Source organism: Rhincodon typus, chromosome 8 (genome assembly GCF_021869965.1).
Source record: "Rhincodon typus isolate 14 chromosome 8, sRhiTyp1.1, whole genome shotgun sequence".
Lineage (NCBI taxonomy): Eukaryota > Metazoa > Chordata > Chondrichthyes > Orectolobiformes > Rhincodontidae > Rhincodon > Rhincodon typus.
Genome location: NC_063339.1, coordinates 28,203,100 through 28,230,232, shown reverse-complemented (window position 1 = coordinate 28,230,232; position 27,133 = coordinate 28,203,100). Strand labels below are relative to the sequence as shown.

Below are 27,133 nucleotides of genomic sequence, written 5' to 3'. Positions count from 1 at the left end.
TTCATGTTGAACACCAGTCGGAAAAAGTACTAAGAGTGGCAAGGATGCACAATGTATTTTGCATGGGCAACTTCAATATCCATTGCAAAAGCTCAGACTGGATCTGTGGCAAGTGTCAAGGAGACCAACAAAAGGGAAAAACATAGCTAATCTCATCCTCACCAATCTGCCTGCTGCAAATGTATCTGTTCATGATGGTATCAATAAGAGGGACCACTGCACAGTCCTTGTAGAGATTAAAATTCATCTTCACATTGAGGATACCTTCCATCATGTTATGTGGCATTACTACCGTGTTAAGTGGGAAGAGATTTTGAATAGATCTAGCAACTCAAGACTGGGCATCCATGACATGCCATCCATCAGAAGCTGCAGAATTTTACTCCAACACAATTTGTAACTTCATGGCCTGGTATATGACCCACACTATCATTACTCTCAAGAGAGGAGATCAAAACTGGTTGAAGAGTGCAAGAGGGCATGCCAGCAGCAGCATACCTGGTGAAACCACAAAATAGGTCTATACCTGTGTGTCAAACTGCATTATCAGCATGTGAAACAATCTGACCAACAGATCAGATTTCAGTTCTGCAGTGTGCCACATGCAGTCATGAATGCTAGTGGACAATTAAACAACTCATTGGAGGAGGAGGTGGCTCCACAAGCCTAGCACATCAGTGCAAAAGGTAAGACTGAAGCATTTACAACAATCTTAAGCTAGAAATGTCGAACAAATGGCTCCTCCAGAAGGTCCCACCATCATAGAAGTCAGTGTTCAGCCAGTTTCATTCACTCCCTGTGATAACAAGAAACAGCACTGAAAACTGCAAAGGCTGTGTGCCCTGACAACATTCCTGCATAGTACTAAAGATCTATGCTTCAGAACTTGTGAAGCACAGGTACAACTCTGGCACATACCTGGCAATGTGGAAAACAGTGTAAGTATGTCCTGTACACAAAAAGCAGGAAAACTAATTATCATCCCATTAATCTATTCTCATTCATCAGTAAAGTGATGGACAGTATCATCAACAGAGCTATCAAGCAGCACTTGCTTTAATGAAGTCAGGTACTGACCGGCCCTGGCAGAACCCAAACTGAGCAGCAGTGAGCAGGTTAATGCGAAGCATGGACAAAACAGCGGAATTCCAGAGGTGAGATGAGAGTGACTGTTGTTTACATCAACTCTGCAGTTGATCGAGTGTGGCATCAAGGAGCCCCAGCAAAATATAGCAGCAGTGTGTACCATCAACAAGTTGTCATTTCTCCTGATGAGAGAGCCAGAGTTCATGTTCTCTAATGCTACCAAATCCTAATAGATCACACCAGATACCGGATAGTGGACTGCCACTACACCCACCCCTCCACAACCCCATTTCCTCTTCATCAATACTCCCACATGATCAAACCTTGTCTTATCTCCACTTATTCTCTACACACAAGAGCTGGAAAAACAGCTCAGACACGTCCCAACAATAGCGTCAGCAACAGCTCAAAGACTCCATCCTAGCTATTTTCAAGATCTTGGACATTTCCTCATTATGTCAGGATGCTGAGCTAAACTGAACCTTCTGCTAAAGATATGTATAATTTCAGAAGGCCGTGATTCGCCAGTGGCTATCAAAATCACGACCATTTCATCCATGACTCATGATCAACACAGCCTAGAAGAGCATTAGCCCTAATATTTAACTTGAAGCTTACAGTTACAATAATTGCTAACATCAATGTTGAAACTAACTAACTAGCATCAAAGAGAAACCACAGCTATTGCAGTGTGCGCATTCATTTTTTAACAGAAAAAAAGCTGGATGTTTTAGCTATTCTGCAATTTTATAGTTGCTTCAACGTACAGAACTTGAAACTACAAGGTCACAAGATATTTGCCATCGATCTGCTCTGCCATTCAATGAGATCATAGCTAATCTGATAATTCTCAACTCTGCTTTCTTGCCTTTTCCCCATTCCCTTGCTTCATTTAATGATTAAATATCTGTCTTTCTCAGCTTTGAATATTCTTCATGATAGAGCCTTTGCAGCCTCTGTGGTAAAGAATTCCACAAATATACTACCCTTAGAGAATAAAATTCTTCCTTATCTTATTGTTAAATGGAAAACCCCTTACACAGAGTTTTTGCCCTCTGGTCTTAGACTCTCCCACAAGAGGAAACAATCTTTCAACATCTACCCTGTCAAGCCCTCTAAGCATCTTGTAAGTTTCAATTATAGTCACTTCTCATTCTTCTAAACTCCAGAATGCAAGCCAAACCTACCCAATCTCTCTCTGTATGCCTTTATAAGTACTGATATTATGCAATAATACAAATAGTACATGCTAAATTGAAATTCCTTCTTCATCGTTGTTTTAGAGAAGACATTAAAATAATTTATTTTGAACAGCTTAATGGTTCCATTAAAATATCAAACCGTATAATTTCAGATGAATGTCTATTATCCCATGGTATAGCCTCAAAGCCATTCAACACGTTTATTTAATTAACAGGAGCCTTCAGGTCAATAGTACTGGTTTAAATCTAAAAGCTTATGAAGCAGTTAAAGCAAACTCTAAAAGCACTTAGTGTTGTTCAATACCAATCAGCAATAAGATATTCATGAAGATCTCCTAGCTCTGGTTTCTCAAAACCACAGATCCACACAAGTAGCAATGGAATTTGTAATGTTCATATTACACTCAACTTCAATGTTATGAACAAACTTAACATATTTAGTTACAAGATGTATGTTAGAGGGTTTAACATTTGGGGATAAATGAGTGAAAGAGAGATTCACTACTAAGAGCATAAACACTGTTCAGTCATACATAGCACAGATGTTACATTTCATTAAATATAAATGTTCTTGATTTTAATTAAGTTTTTAACCCATTGAAGTTACAACTAACGCATGGTGGTGGAACACAAAACAATCCACTATATAAAAAGTGGATTATAAAGTTCACACTGAAGTCAAATCAGGTGCTCCAGCAATATTCAGCCTTAGCAAAATAAATTGTCTTTTGTGGCAAGTTGCCTTCCCAGTGAAATCTAATCAAAGAAAACACATGCTCAACTTCAATAGAGATAACAAGGTGTAGAGCTGGATGAACACAGCAGGCCAAGCAGCATCAGAGGAGCAGGAAGGCTGACGTTTCGGGCCTAGACCCTTCTTCAGAAATGGGGGAGGGGAAGGGGGTTCTGAAATAAATAGGGAGAGAGGGGGAGGCGGATAGAAGATGGATAGAAGAGAAGATAGGTGGAGAGGAGGCAGACCGGTCAAAGAGGTGCGGTTGGAGCCAGTAAAGGTGAGTGTAGGTGGGGAGTTAGGGAGGGGATAGGTCAGTCCAGGGAGGACGGACAGGTCAAGGGGGAGGAATGAGGTTAGTAGATAGGAGATGGGGGTGGGGCTTGAGGTGGGAGGAGGGGATAGGTGGGAGGAAGGGACGAGCTGGGCTGGTTTTGGGATGCGGTCGGGGGAGGGGAGATTTTGAAGCTTGTGAAGTCCACATTGAAACCATTGGGCTGCAGGGTTCCCAAGCAGAATATGAGTTGCTGTTCCTGCAACCTTCGGCATCATTGTGGCACTGCAGGAGGCCCAGGATGGACATGTCATCTGCGGAATGGGAGGGGGAGTTGAAATGGTTCGCGACTCCCTAACCTGTCCTTCCTCCCACCTATCCCCTCCTCCCACCTCAAGCCCCAACCCCATCTCCTACCTACTAACCTCATCCCGCCCCCTTGACCTCTCCGTCCTCCCTGGACTGACCTATCTCCTCCCTACCTCCCCACCTACACTCACCTTTACTGGCTCCATCCCCGCCTCTTTGACCGGTCTGTCTCCTCTCCACCTATCTTCTCCTCTATCCACCTCCCCCTCTCTCCCTATTTATTTCAGAAACCCCTTCCCCTCCCCCATTTCTGAAGAAGGGTCTAGGCCCAAAACGTCAGCCTTCCTGCTCCTCTGATGCTGCTTGGCCTGCTGTGTTCATCCAGCTCTACACCTCCTCAACTTCAATAGCTTAGATTTGAAATTGAAACATAATGCTTTACTAATAAAGAAATGAGAAGACTAATGGAAACTGCAATCAGAGACAATGGATGAGCACTTCAAAGTAGTAGAAAACATTGGTACACATTTGGATCAATATTTTTTGTATTTATTGTTGCCAGCTGATAAACTTAAATTGTTGAAGAGTAATTGCATGATTGTGTGTTTTTCCCTCCATTCCAAATGTTCATCAATTGCTCCTGAATGTTTCTTGTAGAAGGAACTTCTGTCTGGATATGGAAACCATCATTTACCACTGGCCATCAAAATCAATGACCAACTCACCATGACTATGAAAGACTCTTAAAGTTGAGGGTGCTCCAATGCTTCCTTGTGCAGATCATTACGTAGCCCTTTAATAAGCAGTGCAGGTATTGCCATGCTGGCTGCTTTTGCCAAAATGTACATTTGAGTCTGAGTTAGGAGAAAGAGATGTGGTACAAAAGACTCATAAGGCTTGCCTTTCTCTAATTGCCAGACACTCCATCATTATGACTATTGTTTTATTTAAAATCTGGATTGTCAAGTTCCCCAAGCTATCGTATCCAACCAAGACATTCTTTGGCACACTGAAGTTCAAGGTTTCTGGGCCACAGTATTCAGGATAAAAAACATACTTATGCTCAGGATATGGGCCAAGAAGATCTCTGCTACAGATGATCCCAGAGTGCTCATACTTGTTAAGGCGGCCATCAACTCAGTCAACTGATCATGCAACATCTTTCCCATCAGCAGCTGAAAAAAGCCTTTGAATCGACTCACCACATTTAAATCGTGCAATATGTGACCATGTGCAAAGAGTGCATGCAAAGAATACTACCAGACCATCGACCTCATTTTTCCCACATAATATCTCTACCTCTTCATACTTGAGTTCATTTTCATATTATTTGATATGTTCACAACCCAGAGTGAAGAAATTTCTCATTTGTCCGAAATAGCCTACATTGTATCCGTAGACCATAACCCATTGTTCTGGATCCCACCAGCCGGGGAATGTAATCCTTGCATCCAAGCTGTTCAGTCCTGTCAAAAATTTATGTTTCAATCAACTCCCCTCTCATTTTTTTCTCAGTGCTTTCTCAGACTTACATGTGCTTCTGACAAGCAATGTCTTAATCTTAAAACACACATCCTCATTTTCAAAGACAACACAGTTTGGAGCTGGAGGAACACAGCAGGCCAGGCAGCATCAGAGCAGCAGGAACGTTGATGTTTCGGGTCAGGACCCTTCTTCATCTCTAACTCCACACTGTGTTGTCTCTGACTCCAAGCATGTGCAGTTCTTGCTATCTCATCCTCATTTTCAAACTGGTTCATGGCCTTGCCCCTCCATATCAGGTCATGTTGCCATTTTAATCTACAAATTTACAGACAACTACCAAAGGCTGGAAGGAGCTTGCTTGTCAAGACATTAAAATGCAAACTGACATTTTGTACATCCTTTGTAAAGACAATAAAAATGCAATGGCTCTCCCCTGCAGACTGAATAGCTATTATGTTATAAGTGCATATCAAAATTGATGTACAATGGCAATGCAGACAGTGGTTGACCAAGTTTGAGAGGAAAATCATTCGATCACAAGAAAGTGCAAGTGTCAAGGCTGAAACTCCATGCTAAAGCTGTTGCAAACCACCTGTGTGGAAACACCAACTGTGGTCATATGACAGAAACAAACCTATGACAAGAAACATCTTATAAATTTACAACCTGAGCAATGTCCCAGATCAGCCAGTTATGGAGACAGAGACCACAAAGGAAAATGACACTGCCAAACAAAAGAAAATGCTTAGCATCCCCTAACAGAGTGAGAAAATGGGGATTTTTCCAGTAAGAAACTTCCAAACACTCTTTTGTCTTCAACAAATCAAAAGAGAATTATCAGGCCTGCCACATTTCTTGCAACATTTCTGCAATATATTGTCACAGTAAAGGTGATTACTAGTGTGGTAGCATGCACTTATTTTTTTTAAAATTCATGCTACCACACTAGTAATTACCTTTCCTTTGAATATTCTAGGAGTGAGCAAAAATCACTGTCATTTAGAATACTGGACTAAAACGCCTGGACTTTTAAACAGAACTTCTAAAATTAAAAAAAAGGCAGCTGGGCTATGCTCTAGGGAAATACACAGTCACAGAGACAGCTGCCCAGAACCATTGTTCAGTTAGAAAATCCAATTCACACCTCAACTCTAACAGAACAATGAACCAGACCTAAGACAACAAACTAACCCAGATATCATGGAGTTTTTACAGATACCACGACATTCAACTTCAATTAATATTCATTTGAAGAAGTATCAGGCATTCAACCTTAATCAAAATACATTTTAACCTACTCTTAACTATCAGGAACCCTTTTGGCTCAAAAGAGGACAGCAGAAACACAATGGATAACATAGATTTGACAGGAGATAATGGAGCACACAGTCGTATAACTACTAGCCCTGGTCTGGGAGACGGAGAGAGAGCCAGCCCCACAGCCATCTCCAGAAGAGATCCCAGACAGCCACTCTCCCCGGGAACTGTCTGCACAGCTATCTCCCTGAAATCTACCAACACAAGCCTGTTCTGTATCAGGGGAACCAACGGCAGCCAACCACAGCTGCAGATCTGACAACTGACGACCTACGAAAACCACCTGAAAAGGCCTCAGACACATCGTAAGGTGAAAACTGGCTCAAACAACCACCACAAATTAAGAAAACCCAAGAACTCAACCCAGACTGAAGGCTACACCATCCAAAGTCTTCAGCAAAGCATCGGCTATGGCAAGTGGGAACAGCCAGCTGTAATTCAAAATGCATTTATCCTGAGTGGTCAGCCTATTTTTCTCAAGACCCAAAATATCCAACCTAGTTATCAGGGAGGGGAAGGTGGGTTGGTGACAGTGCAAGGCACCCCAAGGTCAGGGAGTCTGATTAAAGTATCTGTGTTTAAAACTACTGTTTAGTTTCTAATTGTAATTAGCCTGTGTTAAGTTAATAACTGATAGTGTCAGTTTCACTCCTTTTTTTTTAAATCTCTTGTAATTTATTCACCTTTGTATTATTTCCCTGTTTATTACAATTGCCTTTTATTTCTTGCGATATACTCACCTTTGTATTTAATAAATGCATAGATTCTTTGCCCTGAAATATCTGTCTACCGCCTTCTTCACTTCACATTCCTAAAATTAGGTCCAGTGTCAACCAAGTATCTGGTAGTGATCCGAACCACCTAAAACAGTAGCAGTTTTACTGATCACAACCAGGATCCCTACACCATATGAAACTGAACTGGACCGGACATACAAGTACAAGTGGCTAGAAGACCAAGTCAGAAACTCAGAATTTTGCAATGAGTAATTCACTCTGGAGTCCTCAAAGCCTGTCCATTATCTACAATGCACAAATCAGGAGTGTGATGGAATATTTGCCTGGATGAGTGTAGCTTCAACAACACTCAAGAAGGTTGACACAACCCAGGATAAAGCCGTCTGATCAATTGACACCACATCTACAAACATCCTTAAACAGCACTTTCCAAACTCTCAACTGGAAGATCAATTAGCAGATACATGGACACACCACACCTGAATGTTCCCTTGAAGACACTCGTATCCTGACTTGGAAATAAATTTGAGTCAAAATCCTGGAATTCCCTTTCTAACAGTATTGTGGGTCTATCTACACCAAATGAACTGCAGCAGTTCAAGAAAGTAACTCTCTCCCACCTTCTCAAGGTCAACTAGGGATGAACAATAAATGCTGGCCCAGCCAGCAGCACCCAAATTCTGTAAAAAGGTCTATTTTAGACAATTAAAAAGATGACCAGCTAGCAAATTACAGCATTTTCATCCTCTTACAAAGATGCAATAAGTTCAAAGAATTGCTTGGTTTCAATGTAAGGTAATGTGCAGGTGTTTATCCTTGTTGCACCCAGACAATACTCACCTGTCCCCCCAGTTCAGAGCACAAGTGAGACAGCATTTATTCTCTTTCATTTTTAAATGGAGAAAAACTGCAGAAAGCTACAGAACAGAGGGACTTTGGAGATCTCTTGCATAAATTTCAAAAGGCCATCGAACAAGCTCCACAGAAGGCACTAGTCAGACCTAGAATAGTGTGATAACAAGGTGTAGAGCTGGATGAACACAGCAGGCCAAGCAGCAGAGGAGCAGGAAAGCTGACGTTTCAGCCTAGACCCTTCTTCAGAAAACCTGCGCAGCTCCTACTATCTCTAGAATAGTGTGAACGGTTTTGGGCACCTTAACCAAGCAAAGATATGCTGGCATCGGATGGGGTCCAGAGAAAGTTCAGTAGGCTGATCACACGTACACAGGGACTTATGGGGAGAGGCTGAGTAAGTTGCACCTGTATTCCTTGGAGTTTGGAAGAATGAAAGGCAAACTTACTGAAACATACAAGATTCTTTGGGGACTTGACAGGGTAGATGTGGAAAGGATAATTCCCCTTATGGGAGAGTCTAGGACCAGAAGACAATCTCAGAGTTAATATTAAAGAGAGGTAAGGAGGAATTTGTTCTCTGAGGGTAGTGAATCTGTGTAATTCTTTACTGCAGAGGGCTGTCAAGGCTGGATCATTGAGTATATTCAAGACAGAAATAGACAGATGTTAAATTGACATGGGAATCAATGTTTATGGGGAAAAGGCAGGAAAGTGGAGTTGACGATTCTCAAATCAGCCTCGATTTCATGGAGGTATGAGCAGATTCAATGCACCTACTACTGCTCCAACATCTTACGACCTTATAGTTGATTTCAGGGAGGCAACATTGGTGATGGTAAGACCAAGCATTCTCCTTGTTATTTATTCAGATCACAACGCCAAGATAATTCATCGATGAATACTAATTAGATAGCATAAATAAAATCATGGAGCAATAGCTCTGACAGATTCTGATTCATTACTTTTCTTTTGTGTATTATCATGTCTCAGACGTTACTCCAGAAAATTTGGTGTTTATGTTCTGATTGTATCTTAAGACAAAATCCCTTGCAATCAACTTCAAGGGACCTGCCAGTTTTACAACTGGAGATTACAACTCTTCTCAATGTTTGATCCCATCCAAGCATTCTTGTCAATTGTTTATCTCTGTCTCAATTGCATTTTAATTGTTTCATGTAGGGAGGATTGGAGTTGAAAAATCTAGAAAAATTGGTTCCTTTTCAGTTTGTTATTAGCTTCAGACAGTTAAATGCACAGATCATGTTATCCTCTTCAGTAATCTCCAGTCTATCCAACTAATTAAGAAATTCCCAATGCTAATTAATACATTTTGCCATACAAGTATCACAATCAGAAGGAAGCATTCAACTCCCAAATAGGTCACATGCCTAATTGTACTCATTTAGCTTCACATAAAACTGCTAATTTACTTTCTTCGTTCACAGGAGGTTTGACTTTCTATAACAGACATTCGGGTAGCTGTTTTTCAATTTGATTGGGGTTTAGGCTATAGACAAACAGTACTTATTTTTTTGAAAAACATATTGCCTTTCTCAGAATAGTGGGTCAGTACCCAGACCAAAAAAAATTAAACCCAGGTACTTTAATAAGGGACAAAATACAGTCTGTAATATTTGCTCAAATTTTCCACTTCCAGCAGGATGTTATTCAATGTGATCAAGGGCAGAGATGTTACACCCTGTCCCATCAAAGTTTTCTTGATGCTCATAGTAAGAGAGAACAAGTTATCAGCATGGATAAAACAATCCGTCAGTCTTGGTAGCCGAGATTCCACGCGAGCAATATCATCAATTTCTCTGTTCAAGGTGTCCTCTATTTTGGTCTCATTTTAGTCTAAAAGATTTGTACAGCTGGCTGCCGCCCTACAATGCAGGTAAACATCCATATCTGCAGGGTAGGAAATGGGGAGTATGGAGGAGAAAATACCAGACAAAATGAAGGCCAGAACAATGTCCTGTTTCAGTCTATGCTTCACCCCGAAAATGTCATAAGTGGTGTCAACAAGCATCAAGCTGAACAGTACAATTGTTGGTGTCATGAAAAGGAGCAAATAAGACTGAGGAGCTTGAATGGATTGCCAATTTTCTCTAAAATTTTGTGGAGTCCTACTTTGCTGACAAAACTCTATATACATTATATGGTGGAAACAAGATGATGGTCGTACATTCACTATAGTCACCCCCTGAAATAGATTGATGGTGAACTACCCACAGACAGAAATAAAAATATCTTGCTGTGTTGAGCACTACTGTGATGTATACTCCTGTGAGACAGACATCTCTCAGGTCTGCATTTGATGCTTTGTCACTGTTCATGCCTTGGTTAAGTTAAAAGAAGAATTATCATCACTTCAGCACAAAAGGTCTTGCGAGCTTAGCAAGCAAAACAGCATGCTGCGAGGATACAGCAAAATAGATAGAGGGGACACCATGGATTTAATATATTTGGATTTTAATGGCTGTTAATTAGATAGCACACATAAGGATACCTAACAAAATAAGAGCCCATAGTGTTAGAATTAGCGTACTAGCATGCACGCAGAATTGGCTAATTATTAGAAGACAGAGAATTGGGACAAGAAGGGGCATTTTAAGGATGGCATCCAATAACTAATGTATGCCACAGGGATCTGTGCTGGAGCTACTATGATTCACAATACATATTAATGACATGGATGAGGAAAGTGAATGTTTGTGGATGACTCAAAAATAGGTTGGAAGACAAGTGATAAAATTGACATAAGGAGTCTGCAGAGGTATATAGACAGGTTAAGTGAATGGGCAAAGACATGGCAGATAGAAAATAGCCTTGGAAAATGTGAGGTTATACATTTTGACAGGAAGAAAAGTGGAGCTGAATATTATTTAAATTGAGAAAGGTGGCATAAAGTTACAACACACAGCAATTTGGGAGTCCCTGTACATAAATCACAAAAAAAAACAAGCTTCTCAGTTCAGCAGGTAATAAAGCAGGCAAAAGAAATGTTTTTTTATTTGAAAAGGAATGGCACATAAAAAAAGGGAGGTTTAGCTAAAACTACACAAGGCACCAGTTAGACCACACCTGGAATACTGTGAACAGTTCTGGACACCTTATGTAAGGAAAGGCATACTGGCATTGGAGGCAGTCCAGAGAAGGTTCACTGGATTGATTTCAGCTATGAAGGTACTGTTCGATGAGCAGAGGTTGAATATGTTGGGTCTGTACTTATTGGCATTTAGAAGAAGGAGTTACCCATTTATGACAGAAACAATGGAAAATTTCTTCTCAGAAAATGATGAATCTGCAGAGGACTGTAGAGGCTGGTTGTTAAGTATATTCAAGGATGAGATACACAGATTTTTGATCAGTATGGGAGTTAAGAGTTATAGGGAAAAGGCAGGAAAGTGAATGATAATCAGATCAGCCATGATATCACTGAATGGCAAAGCAGACTCAATGCACTGAATTGTCTACTTCTATCCCCACGTCTAACGGTTTTATGATGTTATTTCCAGTGGAATTGCTTAAGCATGGAAATCTTGACCCCTGCCACACCTTTGTGACCTTCTACTTTCCCGTTGGAAGGTAGAATCCATTCCACAGAACATAACGGATGCAAAAATCATCACATTATACAAAAGCAGACCTGACAGAGGGGACTGCAACAATTATAGGGGCATTTCATTCAGTGTCACTGGTAGGCGTTTTACTGAGTCATGCTTGAAAGGCTCCCGTTATTTGCAGGCCAACTGTGTCAACATGTACAGTGCAGTATCTATACTGGCAGATCTATATGAACTTCTCCACATGCTAACTATGAGAGAAATATATGGGAACAGGATACAGCTCTTTAATTTTATAGTGCTCACTACAGATTTTAACACAATCAGAGGATTTTAAAATATTTTGGACAGTTTAAGCAGCCTCCAGTCAAAACCAAATACTTTTAAGAGATTACACTGTTTTATACTCAACCATTAGCATGACTTTAAAATCCAGAACAAATGAAAATGTAGAATTTTGCTGAAAAGGTTTATACTTTGCTACCAACTGCAAAAAAAAATTAAAGATAACCTACAAGTAGTGGCATTTCACCCTGGATCACTGATAAAGAAAATAGTCATGTTATTTGGTCAGATCTACAAATGACAGTTCAGAGAAGTTACTGATGAAGTTTACTGCCAACTTTTACCACTTAATTTAATAACTCAAGTCTAGTCATTTCCCTTAAATGCACATTCCCTCTCTATCATCCAGAATGTATCTATAAAAGATGCTTTTGCTTGATCTAACATTTGCTTACATTAGAAGTTTCAAAACAATGTTACTTTGCAAGAGGGCTATTTAAAAGTCAAGACCCACTTCTTTCAGTTCTACAGTGACGCCCATGCTTACCATTTACAATTTCACAGCACACTAGACTCACTAAATTGAGTTATATCTACAGTGTTTACAAGTCCAGCAAGTTAAATCACTTGGCTTATTCACTTTCAGATAATGTTTAATGCATAATCAATTTTGCTCATTCATATTAATTCTTCTTCATAAGCTTGATTGCACCCTTTTAGATTTATGAATTATTATAAATGTGTGCAAATCTTAAATTGCATTAGCACAACATTACATTCTGTACTCCTTTAAAGATTTATTTCCATATTGAAAAAATTACATTCTTCACCCTAATAAGTGGTCAAGTAAAAATGCTATAGCCATTTGCACATTATTTTTTAATCCTTATCAAGCTCAGTTTCAAGCTCAAAATTAACCTTTTTCTCATTGATTCTTACCAATAATTCCTGGGTTCTGATATAACAAGCTTTTCAATATGCTCCTTGGCCTGTAAATCTATTCTCCACTCTCTGATATTAAAGGTTACTAAATTTGATGAACATTAAAATGATGAACAATTCATCCTGTGGAAGAAAACAGTTACATTGAGTATGACACTATCAAGTCCCTGCCCAACCTTTTCCTCATTGAAAGTCATTGTTGGAAAGCTTATTTTGTTTAGTTACAATATTTGCAGAACTGTCCAGTTGTGGCCTGTTCATTCAACATCTGCATTGGCTTACTTCCATTCCAAAATGCAGGATATCACTTGTCAACCTATATCATTTAGATTCCCAAAGAATTCTTTTTCACTGAAGAACATCTTCTGAACCATCACAATGGAACATCAAGCAAGCAAATCCAGAGTTCCCTGAATGTCAAAGGAAGTAGAAATTAACATTAGAAACAAAAAGGGTGCTAATGACAGGTAGAAGGCAAAAAATACAATTGAGAACAAAGAGGGATACCAAAGATGTAGAGTAGAGGTGAAAAAGCAAATAAGAGAAGCCAATAGGAATTATGAGAAAAGACTAGCTCCTAACATAACAGCTAACATAATTGATTGATTGATTGATTAATTTATTGTCATATGTACCAAGTACAGTGAAAAGCTTTTGTTTATGAGCAGTACAGGCAGATCATAGTAAGCAAGGATGTACAGACACAGTGTCTTCTATTGGCATATAAATCGTAAAAGAGTGGTTAAAGGAGGAGTTAAGTCAATTTTAGACCAAAAAGGGAATTAACAGATGGAGGCAGGGCTATGACTGAGGTGTTAACTGTATATTTCGCATCTAAGTGTACAAAAGTGGATGCTGTCCAGGCCACAGTACCAAAAGAGAACATTCTTGTCACTAGAAGGGTTCAAAATTAAAAGTCGTTGTAAACAATAAATAAGTATGAAGACTTGGATAGACTGTACTTAAAGTTGACAAGGCACTGGGACTGGATGAAATGCATGCAAAGATTCTGGAGGATGTGAGGGGCAACGGCCATGATCTTTCAGTATTCCCTGCACTCAAGGGAGGTGCTAAAAGACTGAAAAATTGCAATCATTACAGCCTTACTCAAGAAAAGGTTGCAAGGATAATCCTAGCAAATACAGGCCAGTTCATTTAACTTTGCTGGTGGGAAGGCTTCTAGAACCCATTATTCAGATAGAATTAGAAAAAGGTGGGTTGATTAGGAAAAGTCCACACACTTTTTTAAAGGGGCAATTGTGTTTAACTAACTGGCTGAACTTTTCTGAAGTAGCAGAAAAGCTCAATGAAAGTAACACTGTTGATGTGGTATACATGGATTTCCAAAAGGCTTTTGAAATAGTGCCACATAACAGACTTGTGAGGTAAATTTGACATCATGCTACAAAAGGGGTAGCAGCAACATTGGTACAAAATTGGCTGAGTGACAGAGAAAAAAGGAAGAAAAAGTCAATGAATATTTTTTGGGCAGGAAGGAGTGTAGTGGAGTACCCCAAGGTCAATATTGGGGCTCTGGCTTTTCTGAACATGTATTAACTATCTGGATCTTGGTGTGCAGGAGACAATTTCAAAGTTTGCAAGTGACTTGAAACTTGGAAGAATTATACATTGTTTGGAGAGCAATGTGTAATTCCAAAAGGACATTGATAAGTTGGTGGAATGGACAAATAGTTGGCAGTAGAGATTCAATGCAGAGGAATATGAGGGGATGCACTTTGGTAGGAAGAACATTGAAAACCAGTACAAAATGGAGGGTAGGATTCTAAAGATGGTTCGGGGCAGAGGGACCTGGGTGTGTGTGTGTGCACAGATCATTGAAGGTGGCAGGAGAGATAGAAAAGGACAGTAGTTAATAAAGCATAGTGTTCTCAGCTTCCTCAATGAGGGCACAGAATACAATAGCAAGGTGGGGATAGTGACGTTGAACTTGAGCAAGACACTTGTTAGACCTCAGGTGAGAATACTATGTACAGATATAGGAAAGATGCGAATGCACTGGAAAAAGTGCATAAGTGAGTTATAAGAATTGTTCCAGGAATGAGAAACTTCAGTAGATAGGGATATGCTGTTCCCAGTTGTACAAGAATAGCACATAGATTTAAAATGATGCACAAAAACATTTTAAAAAGGTGCGTAGTTAGGGTATGTAATGCATTGCCTTGAAATATGGAGGCAGTTTCAGGTGACACATTCGGGAGGAGAATGGATGATTATTAAGATAGAAACAGAGTGCAAGGGTATGGGGGATAAAGAAGATTGGCATTAGGTAATCGCGCTGGTTTGACAAGCCAGTGTAGGCACCATGGGCCAAATGGCCTCCTTTGTCACTGTAGCAATTCTATGATTCTGTTACTGCTTAAATCCCTGGGGATTTGGCTGCCTCTTCATCTCATCTATATATGGAGGCTTGGTAGCACCATAAAAATATACAAAGTCAGCTCACACAAGTCCCTGCTCCACCTCTTTACTACTTACCTTGACTTTCCACTACATTTGCATTGCAACTCCAGTTTTGGATAATTTTCTCATCTTATATATTCTAGAAACAAAGCCTGTGATATTTCACTTCCATAACATCACCTACTACAACCCTTACTTTAGTCCATCATGCCATTATCACTTCCAAACATAACTGTTTCAATTTTCTTGATTAAATTCTCTAGCTTTCATCCTCTGTAAATCACAGAATCATTGAATCTCTACAACATGGAAACAGGCCATTCAGCCCAATAAGTCCACATCGATTCTCCAAAGAGCATCCCGCCTAGACTCATCCCTCTACCCTATCCCTGTAACCCTGCATTTCCCATGGCTAATCCACCTAACCTACACATGCCTAGACACTATGGGCAATTTAGCATGGCCAATCCACCTGACCTGCACATATTTGGACTGTGGGAGGAAACCGCAGCACCGGAGGAAACCCACGCAGACACGGGGAGAATGTGCAAACTCCACACAGACAGTCACCTGAGGCTGGAGTTGAATCCGGGTCCCTGGCGCTGTTATTCTATCCTGCACCAAATCCCACTCACTTATTACCTATGTTTTCACTTTGTGGCTTCTGGTTTGTCAATATCCCAAATATAAGATTCTTATCCTTGAATTTAAATTGCATACATGTTGCTCACTAGCTCTGCAATGTTCTATAATCCCTGCCCAGAAACTCTGGGTTCTTTCCACTTGTGATTAACAGGTTTTAAAATAGTGACAAATGGGTTTGGTTACTTTTTTGAAGATTTTTGAATAAAAACTAGGCCAGATAGTCCTTCTAGAACAATGACCTTTAGGGATCTTTTGGAGCATTAATGGAAGACTGTTTTCATTGTGATGGTTTACGAAAGGCAAAGTAAACTTTGGAGGGACTTTAGCTTAGTTTTGGTTCAGGATAACCATCAACTGATTTCAGCTTACAAAACCCAAAGATTAAAAGTTTTGGGGCATTTCAAAGAAGACCTGACCAAGGTCAGAAGTAAATATATTTTCAGTCCTAAAAAAGGAGGATGGACCAGTTCAGTTCAGGGAAAGCTTTGTTACCTCAGTAGAAAAGTTTATTTTGTATAACTTCCAGAGCAGAAATGTTTGTTTAGAGATCTTCAGGTTAAAAGCTTAGAAAATCTAAGCTCCCAGTTTTGTAAGCATTCATGCAAGATTTCACAGCTCACAAGAAAGAGCATTAGAGAATCAGCTGCATGATCTGATACAGAATTTTTTTTTCTGGATTTGAAATGCTTTAAAGTGATAGTGATGGTGAATGGATTAAAATTTTGTTTTGCCAGGTATTTAAACTTTTTTTAAATGATGTTCTATTTCTAAGTTTATTTTTCATTTTTGTATTTTGTGAAATTAATTTGTTATGTAAGGAACTCTGCAGCCTCAGGTCACTATTTTTCAGTAAACTATATTTTTTAAAAAATCTATCAGGCCAGAATTCTTTCTGGGATCTGACTTGTTCAGTAATGACATCAACTGATATCCTGAAAAAAATACATGAAATAGAAGCAGGAGTAGAACATTTGTCCTGTCATGTCATCCCCTACAAGATAATGATTGATCCGCCCCAGGTCTCTTTTGTGCCAACTCTCAAAGCTCTCAACACAATATTCAAAAACACACCTGTTCTTTAAATATTTTCAGTGATCGCACCTCCACAACTGGTGAGTAGAGAATTCCAGATATTCGCTACCTTCTTGGACAAGAAATTAATTCACATTTCAGTTTTGAATCAATTACCCTTTATTGTGTTAGTATATCCTCTGGTTCAAGATTCCCCAACTAGTGGAAACATCTTTCAACATTCATCCTGTCAAGCCCCTTCGGAATCTTGTATGTTTCAATAAGATCACATCTCATTCTTCTAAACTCAAATGAATATAGGGCTAACATGTTTAGCAGTCCTGATAAGTCAGCCTCTTCATCCCAGTAATCAGCCTAGTTAGTCCTCAGTAAAGGACTCACCTTCATTCCCCTCCACCCACACATCAATGAATACCGTTCACGCTTGGATGTCAAACAGTTTTTCTTCTGCCTCTGCACCTATTTCTTTAACCGCGAGTCTAACCCACCCTCTACAGACCCCTTCTCCCACCTCCAACACACCCCATTAAGAAAAAAATTTCTGAAGAAGGGTCCCGACCCAAAACATCAACTTTCCTGCTCCTCTGATGCTGCCTGGCCCACTGTGCTCCTCCAGCTCCATACGGTGTTATCTCTGACTCCAGCATTGGCAGTTCATAGTATCTCTGAGCCTAGTTAGTTAATCTCTTTTGAATCCATCCAATGCCAGTATATCCCTTCTTAAATACAGAAACCAAAACTGTACACAGTACTCTAGGTATGACTTCACCATCACTGTGTAGTAAGCCCTTCCTGTTTATGAACACCAAATACCTAGCAATAAAGGCCAGAATTCCACTTGTCTTTTTAATTACTTGCTGCATTTGCATGCTAACTTTTGTATTTCATGCATAAGAATACCCTGATCTTTTATTGAGTCTCTCTGCATTTAAATAATCATCTGCTTTTTGATTGTTCTTACCAAAATGCATGATCTCATACTCTCCTACGTGAAATTTCATTCGCCAGGTTTTTGCCCACTCGCTCAATCAACCGATATCCACTTGAAGATTCCTTACGCCCTCATCATAACTTGCCCTCCTAATTATTTTTGTATCATAAGCAAATTTGAATACATTACACTTCGCCCCCTCCTCCAAGTCATTAATATAGATGGTAAATAATTGGATTGATCCTTGTGGCACTCCATCAGTTCTGTCTTTCCAAACTGAAAAAGTTTTTAAAAATAGGTTTCTGCTACGTGCTTCGGTTTCCTCCCACAGAAATGTGCAGGTTAAGTGGATTGGCTATGTTAAATGGTCTCGTAGTGTTGAGGGATGTGTAGGTTAGGTGAATTAGCCATGGGAAATAAGAGGTTATGGGGATAGAGTTGGGGATGATGGGCCAAACGGCCTCTAATTGGCACTGTAGGGATTCTATGATGAATTAATCCCAACTGGTTTTTACTGCTTTGTATGCCTTAGTTTTTGACTGGACGATCTCCTTGATCAACTTTGCTAACCACAGGTGGTTCATCCTTCCCATCAAATCCTTCTTTTGATCAGAAATAAAAATTGCTGAGTGTTATGAAATACGTGCTTCAATATCTGACTTTTTTTTATTTATTCATTCATAGGATGAGGGCGTTGCTGGTTAGGCAGCATTCACTGCCCATCCCTAATTGCCCAGAGAACAGTTAAGAGTCAACCATATTGCTGTGGGTCTGGAGTCACATGTAGGCCAGACCAGGTAAGGATGGCAGTTTCCTTCCCTATTCACCTTCCTTCCCCCAAGTCTATTTTCCCTACCCACTTTAGACAACGTTTTGGTCTGCAATTACCCTTTATTTAAACTGTGGATGCTGATTTGAGACCAGAGTTGTTCTCCCTCTAACTGAATGTGCAATTCCACCATTTTGCAATCACTACCCTAAGTCATGTACATTTTGGGTTGAAAATCTTTCTTAAAACCCAATTTTCAACAAGTTTTGGTGAGCCTTCCAACTGCATTCTTTGACCTTGTATATATCTGATTACATTTCATTGAAGTGCTTTAGGGGCACTTTTCTACATTAAAGGCACTAAATAAATGCAAGTTGCTGCTATTACCTACAAACTATATATTATTACTGCTGCAGCAATTGTGGAGGATCCATAACATTGATTAAGCTCACTGCTTCACACTCCTTTATATTGCACAACTCTCAGTGAGCCCAGATTTTGATTTACGGTCCAAGATGAGAATGAGTGAAGCACTAAAACTGGTCAAAACAATATCACATTAATTTTCAGATTTCCAAGTGTACTGGTAAAGTTTTAAGAATGCTTGATTGAGTTCAAAGTAGTTCAAATTCACTCCATTCTCAATGTTTACAGCAATTTCTGCTCATTGGGGGAAAAATGCTGCATTCCTAAACTCACTTAGCAGGAAGCGTATTACTTAACTTCAATAAACATAACATAGAAATATGTATGACTAAGTTTTATCCACACTAAGATCCAACATAAGTGGCTTGATCAGCACTGCAGCTTCTCAAAGGCAACACAGACTAAGCCAATGTCCAAATTCACCAGGAATTATGCTACAAATACAGGATGTCAAGGATGTCAGATGTGTCCAAATGCAAATCTATGTATTTTCCTCAAGATTTCATAGAAACATAGAAAATAGGAGCAGGAGGAGGCCATTCGGCCCTTCGAGCCTGTTCTGTCATTCTTCATGATCGTTGCTAATTGTCCAACTCAATAGCCTAATCCTGCTTTCTCCCCATAATTTTTGATCCCATTCGCCCCAAGTACTATATCTAATTGCCTCTTGAATACATTCAATGTTCTGGCATCAACTACTTCCTGTGGTAATGAATTCCACTGGCTCACCACTCTGAATGAAGAAATGTCTCCTCATCTCCATCCTAAATCATCTACCCTGAATCCTCATACTGTGGCTCCTGGTTCTGGACACACCCACCATCGGGAACATCCTCCCTGCATCTACTCTGTCCAGTCCTGTTAGAATTTTATAAGTCTGTATGAGATCCCCCCATTCGTCTGAACTCCAGCGAAAACAATCCCAACCTAGTCAGTCTCTCCTCATATGTCAGACCTACCATCCCCGGAATCAGCCTGTTAAACCTTCGCTGCACTCCCTCGAAATCAAGAGCGTCTTTCCTCAGAAAAGGAGACCAAAACTAACAAGGTCAATTATCCTGAGTAATGAGTATCTCAACACATTTTTTAAAAACTCTGTGTAGTCAATGGTGAAAAAACTGAACAGCCTTAGGCATTGTGCAGTTCAATCAACACAAAAAAGACACAAATGTTACTGCCCACTGTAACCAAAACATTCTGCACAAATAAATATTATAGGAACTAAAAAACAAAATAAGTGCACTTGAGAAACAGCAAGGAAGATCCATTTTAAAATTGTTTGAATAAATTGTTATATTTCTCGCAATGGTTCAGCATACAAGAACAAATCCCAGAGCATCTCCCATAGAAACACTCTCCCATTTAAATGAGAATGTTTTTGTTTTGTCTTGAAAGGATAACTGGTGGGTCAGAGAACAAAGAACGTGCAGAATGAATTAGACAATGTCAGTTACTCTATGATTAAAGACAAAATCTCAAACAACAATTATTGATTTTCTCTATAACAGACATTACACAAAATATCAGTTTTGCTTAGAACTTTAAGAGTATAAAAAACATACAAAATAACTAGATTTGCATGGATTTCTCTGTGTAAATAAAATCACAAGGCAGATATTGCCAAGAAAGATCATTTGTCCAGTCCGACAGCACAAGAATAGGAATAGACCCACAATCTTGAAAAATCATAAGTTCCAATATTATAACACACAACATTTACTCAAACAATACCTGGTTTTTGCCTCTACTAACCTTATTTGAAAGTTTTTAAATGTATTTTAATTATTGTCTGTGAGTTTAATGTTTATCAGTTTAAGAGGTGTCTGCTCCTTCTAATATCATGGTTTAATATGAAGTAGTGTTTCAGCTCTATGTTTAGTGTACAATTACTATATTTATGTATCTCTATAAAATCTCCTTTAAAGGCTGAATAGCCCAAGGTATCAACTCTGTCGATTTTCTCTAAGCCATGTTCTGTTTTTTCCCTTAGGTTTTGATTGGAAATCATTACCACAACATTATCCGCTTTGGCTATGAAATGCATAGCTTAAAAATCTTCAATTTCTGTTCTAGTCATGTTCAATGAAAACTGAAAAAGAAAACTGAATGCGAACGGAAAGAGTTCAGAAGAAGGGTCATATTCCACTCAAAACTTAAATTATTTTTCTCTCTTACAGATGCGGTCAGATCTGCTGAGTGTTTCCAGCACTTTGATTTTACTACAATTCCTGACACCTGTATGCAGTAAACAACATATTCTAATTAATTCACAGGATGTTGGTGTTACAGCTTAGGACAACATTTAATGCTCATCCCTACACCTTTGAGAAGCTGCTGGTGAGCTGCCTTGTTGAACTACTGCTGTCTGCATAGTGCAAATAACCCCATTGTGCTGTTAGGGAGGGAGCTCTCAGGCTTCTAATGTAATGACAGTGAAGTAACAGCAATACAGTCTCAAGTCATGGGGAGTGGCTTGGAGGGGAACTTCTGTGGTGGCATTCCTATTTATCTGCTGCCCTTGTGGGTTCTGAAGCTGCTTTCTAAGAAGCCTTGGTGAGTTGTTGCAGTGAATCTGTGGGTGTAGATTGTCACTGTTCCATTGTTGCATTTTTTGAATTGCCTCCTCTGCTGGTACTTCTAGGTTGGTATAATCTACAAGTTTGAGTAATTTGCTCCAATATTCTGAATCTAAACCTTAACATGGATATCAAAAATTGGGTTGCAATAATCCTTGGGGATTACCACATACTCTAATGAGCAAATGACTGCTTTCTACTCTTTAATTTAAATTGTTTGCAGGTTTTTCTCTAAATTTTAAATTTAATAAAAAAGCTTGTGCTTGTGACTATGCCACATTTGTTTTAGAAGTCAAGGGACGTTCCAAGTCTAGCTTGGAAAGCCTGAAAATGTAAAATTAACCTCGAATTCCAGTTCCCCAAATTAAAGCCAATGTGACGTGATCGCTTTCTTCTGAAATTATATTGATTGTAACTTACTAAATTATAAAATGCACTTACTTCAAAATGCTGAAGTATACACATTTGGTGCCAACTTCAGTTTGTTTTGCTACTGAGCCATACAATCAAAACAGAAAATGATGTTTTGTGAACAATGAATATTTTAGATATCTGCATTCAGGATCACTATGTGGGATTCATCTGACATGTCAAATATTCATTTTTTTTCCAAATAACTAACAACAAAGGACTTCCCCACTAAATGAACTGGTTCTTTAACTTTATAAATAGCCTATATTGCATTTTTACTCACAAATCCTACAGAGCCAAAATGTCATGTTCAAAGCAACAATTAATTTCAATTAACCAACCTCCAATAACCAGTACATGTTAAATTCATTTTTTGAAAAAAATCATTCTTGGGACAGAGAAATCACTAGCTGGCCAGCATTATTGCCTGTCCTGAGTTGCTCCCGAGATGGTGGGGGTGAGCTGCCTTCTTGAGCAGCATCAGTTTGTGTGCTGTAGGTGGACCCACAATGTCCTTGGGGAGAGAATTCCAGTATTTTGACCCAGCAGAATTTCTATAAAGTATATATATAATGATCTGGATCTTGGTATGTGGAGGATAATTTCAAAGTTTGCAGATGGCATTAAACTTTGAAGAACTGTAAACTGAGAGGAGAATATTGTGGAACTCCAAACGAATATTGGCAAGTTGGTGGAGTGGGCAGGTAGGTTCAATGCAGAGAAACGCAAGGTCCTGAACTTTGGTCAGAAGAACACAAAGACAATATAGAGGACACAAGGAGGGTACCTGAGTATAGAGACCTGGATGTATATGTGCACAGATCATTGAATGTGGCAGGACACGTGAAGAGAATATAGCATAGTATTCTCAGTTTCATTCATAGGGCATGAAATACAAGACCAGGGAGGTGATGTTGAACTTGTACAAGACATTTGTTAGACCACAGCCGGCGTTGTGGGTGCCACATTATAGGAAAAATGGAAGGCATTGCAGAGACAGCAGAAGCAATTTACAAGAGTAGTTCCAGGAATGAGATGCTTCAGCTACAACAATAGATAGAAGACGTTGTGTCTGTTCTCCCTGTAGAGAAGGCAGTTGAGAGGAGATCCAATTGTGGTTTTCATGAGTGAGCTTGACAGAATAAATAGAGTGAAGTTGTTTCCATTTGTAATAGAAACAAGATTGAGAGGAAAATTTATAGATATAAAGAGATGTGCAAACAGAGCGAAGTTGATGTGATAGAAAGAGAAACTTGTTCACTCTTATGGAATGCATTGACTGGAAACACGGTGAAGGCAGATTTAATTGAGGCATTCAAGGGGACACTGAATGTATTTTCAGGTAATAGTGAGGTGCAAGGATCTGGGGAAAAGGCAGGAAGTTAAAACAAGATAATAAAACTGGTAAAGCACGATGGGCTGAATGATCTCCTTCTGTACTATCTTCTTGTGAGTCTGAGAACAACTAAATTTATACTAATTTGACTTCATATTGATTGCCCATCCAACAAGAGTCAAACAATTGCTATGCAGTCAGATTTTGGCCAGACCAGGTGAGGACAGCTGTTAACATAATATCCATAAAGGACACTAGTGAACCAGAGGGGCTTCTATTCCAGAATTTTATTGAATTGAAATTTCATCATCTGCCATGGTGAGATGCTAAAACCATGTGCCCAGAACATTAGCCTGGGGTTCTGTATTACTAGGCATACCACTACGCCACTGGCTTCCTTCAACTCATGGTTAAATTTAAAACACAATCTGCATCTGGAAAACAAAATCCCAATAGTTAACTAATTTAAAGGGTGCCATTAATACCATAAAAATTAGTCAGATGCCACAACTTAAAAACTTGTTTCAAACAGGAGTTAAGCTGACTTCACCCTGTTCTAACAATCTGACTCAGGATTAATGCCAACATTTTTAACAAAGAATCCAGTGAATCGTGCCAATTTCTATCAGACAGGGCAAAAATGCGTCTGCAACATTAAAAATACATAAAGATTATATTCGGTGTTTCCATAATTTCAAAAGCTGACATTTCAAACAGCAAGTTGGCATTAATGAAATGCTATTTAACTGGTCGCTGCATTCAAAAGCGACACGATCGACCTTTTAAAAAACCTTTGGTGAAATTGAGTAAACGATCATATCTTGTGCATAATCCGACTTCCAAACATATCTGCAGTCGGTCCACCCGCCCCACCTTACCTGCGGATGCAGTTGCCTTGGTAACAGGCTGTCCCCTAGAGTCTGGTACAAGGGGCTGCTCCACCCCGGCTCGCCAGCTCTCGGCTGCTGCAGCTGCATCCCCCCCACCAACAGCCGACCCCGCCTGCGGACTGGCACTAACACCACGATCTGTCTGCTCTGGCTCCTCGTCCTCGCCCCACTGTCCCTTTGCAAACGGCTGAACGAAAGGATTGCTCGCCATAGTGAATGGGTGGATGGATGGATTGCGAAGAGGTCCCAGATTTTTTTTTAAAGAACTTGGTCTCTTTGTGCAACTGTTTTCACTGCTCCTCTCCGCCTCTCACTCTGAAGCCTGTACGCATGTGAAAATGGCTTGTTTGGTTCAATGTTTCTACCCTGACGTCAGCTGTGGGAGGATGAACTTAAAGATTGAAGTGGCTGATGGGAATCATTCTGACTACAGCTGAACGTAAATATTTATATACCAGAGATGAATCAAAAAGATTACCACCTTTCCAAGTTTAAAAATATACATTTGAACACTGAAAGTTTTGACGATTTCTAAAATGTCACAAATGTTATACCCTGCAGTCGCTGCAAGAAGTTGTCCCTACAATGACTTATTTAGAACCTATATCTGATCTGTATTCATATGCCTGACCGATGTCTGAGTGATCATGTTTTATTTAACATCCCACGTCTCTCGACTTGGGAATGAAAAGTAGCTTTTAAGTTTTAACCATTCACATATATTCATGTCGCACCCATTGAGACTTGTGGAATTTTGACTCGAGTATTGCTTCTACATGACACCACCTTAGAGCTTCCTTTGTCTACATTAGAGTGTTCCTTCCCCGCGCACCTTAGCACAAAGTATAACAAAGGGGATCAATATCGTTTCCCTTCAGAGGTATTCTCATTTTTCATGTGCATTTGCAGACTTGATTATATACGGAAAAAAAAACTTAAGAGTAGTTTATTTGGAGCACACGCCCGACCCCAGAAAACTGACATCAAAATTTCTGATATAATGTTTAGAGAATGACCACGAAATCTGCAAAATATATACCGGGAAAGGGAACAAAATGTGAATGCCATTGTTTTGTGGACTATGAGACTGAACAGGTTAATTCCGTTTGCTAAACAAACAAAACTAAACCAGTCACACAAATTATCTCTATTCTTGAAATGGGTTGATGAAGATATCTCCTCCCTAAAGCTTTCTAGTTTAGATACTGAAGCAGTTCAGAACAGAAAAGTACCTTATTGGAAAGAACTGTACTCATATTGAGATGATATTTAGATTACGATTTATATTGATGGCTATCCAATTCAAAATGAATGAAAGGTAGATGCATCAAATCAATCTTAATAATGAGATCAAATACACTAAATCTTAATAAGAATAGACAAAGTATACTAAAATTACTTCAGATGTCTTCAAAAAATGTGTAAAATTGAGAAACTTTATTGATCAAGCATAATGCAGTAAATCATTAAATATAGACAATTATATATACCAGCATACAACCTTTTAAGCAAAACAATAGCATAATGCATATCCTGCATTTGAGAAATTAAATATAAAATATAAAGAATTTCCTAAAGTTAGAAGCTTGCCATTTACTATTCCTAAAAGAAAGACCAATTTACAAAAATGCTTAATAGAAAAGATATTCCAAACAATGTCTTGTGATTGGTACCAAAGAGTCTAATATGTAGGTGTGAAACAGTGGTACAACACTACTGTAATTTTTTGTTTAAATTCCTCAAATTATTTCCCTTCTGGCAAAGTACAGGAGATAAACAACAATGCATGGGGACTGTGCACAGTGCCTTCTAAAATCATGACTCTGTGGATTTTTTTATAGTAGATGAAGTGATTTGAAAGAACTTGAACAACAACTTCAAATAATTTTGAATAATGCTTCAAAATCTCAGAAATTCTAACACCTTTGAGAAGAATTGCAGCAAAATTTTGATGGCAACAATTTATATACTTAAGCTGTAACTCTGCTACCTGTCATTTTAATCCTTAACAAAATCTTGAAAAAAATTTTTGGCAAGGTCAAAAGCAGTTTTACAATCAAAAAACTATTTTCCATTACTAGAAATAGACAATAATAGACAATTTTTCATATATCAAATTCCTACGAAGAATTGTTACAAGTTAGGCTCCTGCTTTAGAGATTTGCCTAGATATCATAGTACTCATTGTATCAAGTAGCCTTAGCATCTTACAGTAGATGTTCATCTGTAATACAAAAGCATAACAGTAGTCTCCCTTATAATCTTAATTGGATATTTTTGTTCAATGTACATACCTGTTGCTCTAATCTTCTGAAACTGGACCAAAAAGATAGACCTGTGTAACAGGCAATGACAGGGGAACTGAATGCTTTGTAAACAGGTGACAAATTCAACCTCACTGTAAGTATTCATCAAGCTGAAATTTAATCTAACGTTAAGGATCAAATCTTGTAGGAGTCTGAGTGATGTGGGCTATGTTGAGATTTGTGGCAGAATCATTCAAGAAGTCTGGTGATGCCGATTTTTATGCTTTTGACAAGTGGCAATTTTCTTGCTAGGTAGTGGTGAGTTGCTAACTGGGGGGTGGGTGGGATTTATTGCTTGTTAAGCTCAACTTGCTCAATTAATATTCAGCTTCCTAATTTACCAAACAAGCTAGATGTTGTGAAAACTCAGAATGACTTGGGTAGGTGGTGTTACTCCCCGTGTATTTGATGCCCTTATCCTTCTAAATGTTGGTAGTTGTGGTTTTGTAAGATACTGTCCAAGGAAACTTGGTAAATTTCTGCGGTGATTCTTCCAGATGGTACACACTACTCCTACTGAACATCAATGGTGGAGTAAGTGAATGTCTGTACATGCAGTGCCAAACAAATGACAGTGGTCGTAGGTGAATAGGGCAGAG

General features: G+C 39.1%; 1 protein-coding gene across 5 annotated transcripts in view; it reads right to left on the bottom strand.

Moving 5' to 3' along the window:
* rtn1a (reticulon 1a) overlaps window positions 1-24,599 on the bottom strand; it is a 174,559-nt gene extending 149,960 nt beyond the window's left edge. For all 5 annotated transcript variants that reach the window (XM_020529168.2, XM_048600249.1, XM_048600250.1 and 2 more), the window contains exon 1: window positions 24,217-24,599. In XM_020529168.2, coding sequence (XP_020384757.1) covers window positions 24,217-24,439 — 223 coding nt within the window. In that variant the 5' untranslated portion in view covers window positions 24,440-24,599. The remainder of the gene's footprint in view (window positions 1-24,216) is intronic.
* Between the last annotated feature and the right edge of the window lie 2,534 nt (window positions 24,600-27,133).